This window comes from Mandrillus leucophaeus, unplaced genomic scaffold (genome assembly GCF_000951045.1).
Source record: "Mandrillus leucophaeus isolate KB7577 unplaced genomic scaffold, Mleu.le_1.0 Scaffold357, whole genome shotgun sequence".
Lineage (NCBI taxonomy): Eukaryota > Metazoa > Chordata > Mammalia > Primates > Cercopithecidae > Mandrillus > Mandrillus leucophaeus.
This window is the reverse complement of record NW_012103776.1, coordinates 870,554-872,727: the sequence shown is the minus strand read 5'-3', so window position 1 is coordinate 872,727 and position 2,174 is coordinate 870,554. Positions and strand designations below refer to the sequence as shown.

Genomic DNA, 2,174 nt, shown 5'->3' with positions numbered 1-2,174 from the left:
TTGAGACGGAGTCTCGCTCTGTCGCCCAGGCTGGAGTGCAGTGGCGCGATCTCGGCTCACTACAAGCTCCGCCTCCCGGATTAACGCCATTCTCCTGCCTCAGCCTCCCGAGTAGCTGGGACTACAGGCGCCCGCCACCTCGCCCGGCTGGTTTTTTGTACTTTTTAGTAGAGACGGGGTTTCACCGGGTTAGCCAGGATGGTCTCGATCTCCTGATCTCGTGATCCGCCCGTCTCGGCCTCCCAAAGTGCTGGGATTACAGGCTTGAGCCACCGCGCCCGGCTTGATGGTTTTTAAAAAGGAAGAAGATACATTTAAAAATTGAATAGTATTAGCCTCGTTGTCTGAATTGCTGAGTAGCACATGTTGATTTGATTTCTTTTTTGCGGGGAGCGGGGGCGGCAGAGTCTTGCTCTGTTGCCCAGGCTAGAGTGCAGTGGTAGGATCTTGGCTTACTGCAGCCTCCGTCTCCTGGGTTCAAGCGAGTCCCCTGCCTCAGCCTCCCGAATAGCTGGGACTACAGGCATGCACCATCACGGCCAGCTAACTTTTGTATTTTTGGTAGAGACAGGGTTTCACCATGTTGGCCAGGCTGGTCTTGAACTCCTGACCTCAAGTGATCTGCCCACCTTGGCCTCCCAAAGTGCTGGGATTACAGGTGTGAGCCACTGTACCTGGCCAATTTTTTTTTTAAACAAAATATTAAAAATACAGATGATTTTGAGGTAAATTTCTTAATAAAAAGGAATTACCTGCATATCAAATGTTCAGGGTACTTTTTTTGAGTGTTTGTGGATATTTAATACCATGAAAAATGTTCCTGTTTAATTTGAGATGAAAGAATTGTTTTTACTATATTCTTGTGAGTTTATTAGCATGTTTTTGTATACAGAATAATTTAAAGAAGCCATCTAAAATCACATGTATCAATGTATTTTAATACAGTAGATGTTACTCACTTTTATTTTTAATTTATAATGTGACAAATTAGTCATCTTAAAGCTTTAGTTAACTTGTTTTTAGGATGGAGAAGATTTGATGGATGAGAGTGTACTGAAATTCTACACTCAACAATGGGAAGATTATCGATTTTCAAGCAAAGTACTGAATGGAATTTGTGCCTACCTCAATAGACATTGGGTTCGCCGTGAATGTGACGAAGGACGAAAAGGAATATATGAAATCTATTCAGTAAGAGTTTTGTTTTAAATGTGTTTTTTTAAAATGATAAATTGTCTTTTAGTAAGAGAATCTAGGCAAATATTAAGCTTTTTTCAGAGTAGTAAACTAATTTTCATTGTTTTATCAATAAATGTCCCTTAAATATTTTTTAGCAAGAAAGTAGAGGAATGGGTAAATTGGAGTTCTAAAATACAATTTGTCCATTTCTGCATTTGCTTCTTAAAAATTTCTTCTTTAATTACCTGACCCTACCATCACAATTTGCATGGAACTGCCTGAGTTTTCTCACTGAAAGTCCTGAGTCCTGGCAGTCCCAGGCAAATCAGGTGCCATACCTGAGGGCGAGCCCTGAGGATTAGCCCTCCCATGCTTTATAGTCTGGGAAACCCTGCTTCAGGGAGAGGACCTTGAATTAATTACTAAATCACTCTCATTAATATATGTTGCTTCAGTCAGCAAAAGGGGTTTTTTTGTCCATTGGCTTTCAAAGTATGGTCCTATGTTTGTCTGTTTTCATAACTTCTGATAAAAAACTGCCTGAGACTGGGTAATTTATAAAGAAAAGTTTAATGGGCTCAACAGTTCCACGTGGCTGGGAAGGCCTCATAATTATGGCAGAAGGCACATCTTACATGGTGGCAGGCAAGACAGAATGAGAGCCACGCGAAAGCAGAAACCCTTATAAAACCATCAGATCTCGTGAGACTTATTCACTACCATGAGAACAGTGTGGGGGAACCACCCCCATGATTCAGTTCTCTCCCACTGAGTGCCTCCCGCAACATGTGGGAATTATGGGAGCTATAGTTCAAGGTGAGATTTGGGTGGGGGCATAGCCAAACCGTATCAGGTCCCCAAACCTGCTCTGTCAGCATCACCTGGGGACTTGTTAGAAATGCACATTCTTAGGCCTCATCCTAGACTTAAGGAGAAACTCTGGAGATGGGGCCCAGCAATGTTTTACTAAGCTCTCCAGACAATTCTGATGCATG

At 42.5% G+C, this 2,174-nt stretch overlaps 1 protein-coding gene across 1 annotated transcript in view; it reads left to right on the top strand.

Annotated features, from left to right (window-relative positions):
• The window catches only part of CUL1 (cullin 1), a 108,342-nt gene that overhangs the window by 59,298 nt on the left and 46,870 nt on the right, over nucleotides 1-2,174 (top strand). Inside the window, exon 4 of the mRNA XM_011989552.1 lies at nucleotides 1,024-1,191. Within this exon, the coding sequence (XP_011844942.1) occupies nucleotides 1,024-1,191 (168 nt within the window). The remainder of the gene's footprint in view (nucleotides 1-1,023; nucleotides 1,192-2,174) is intronic.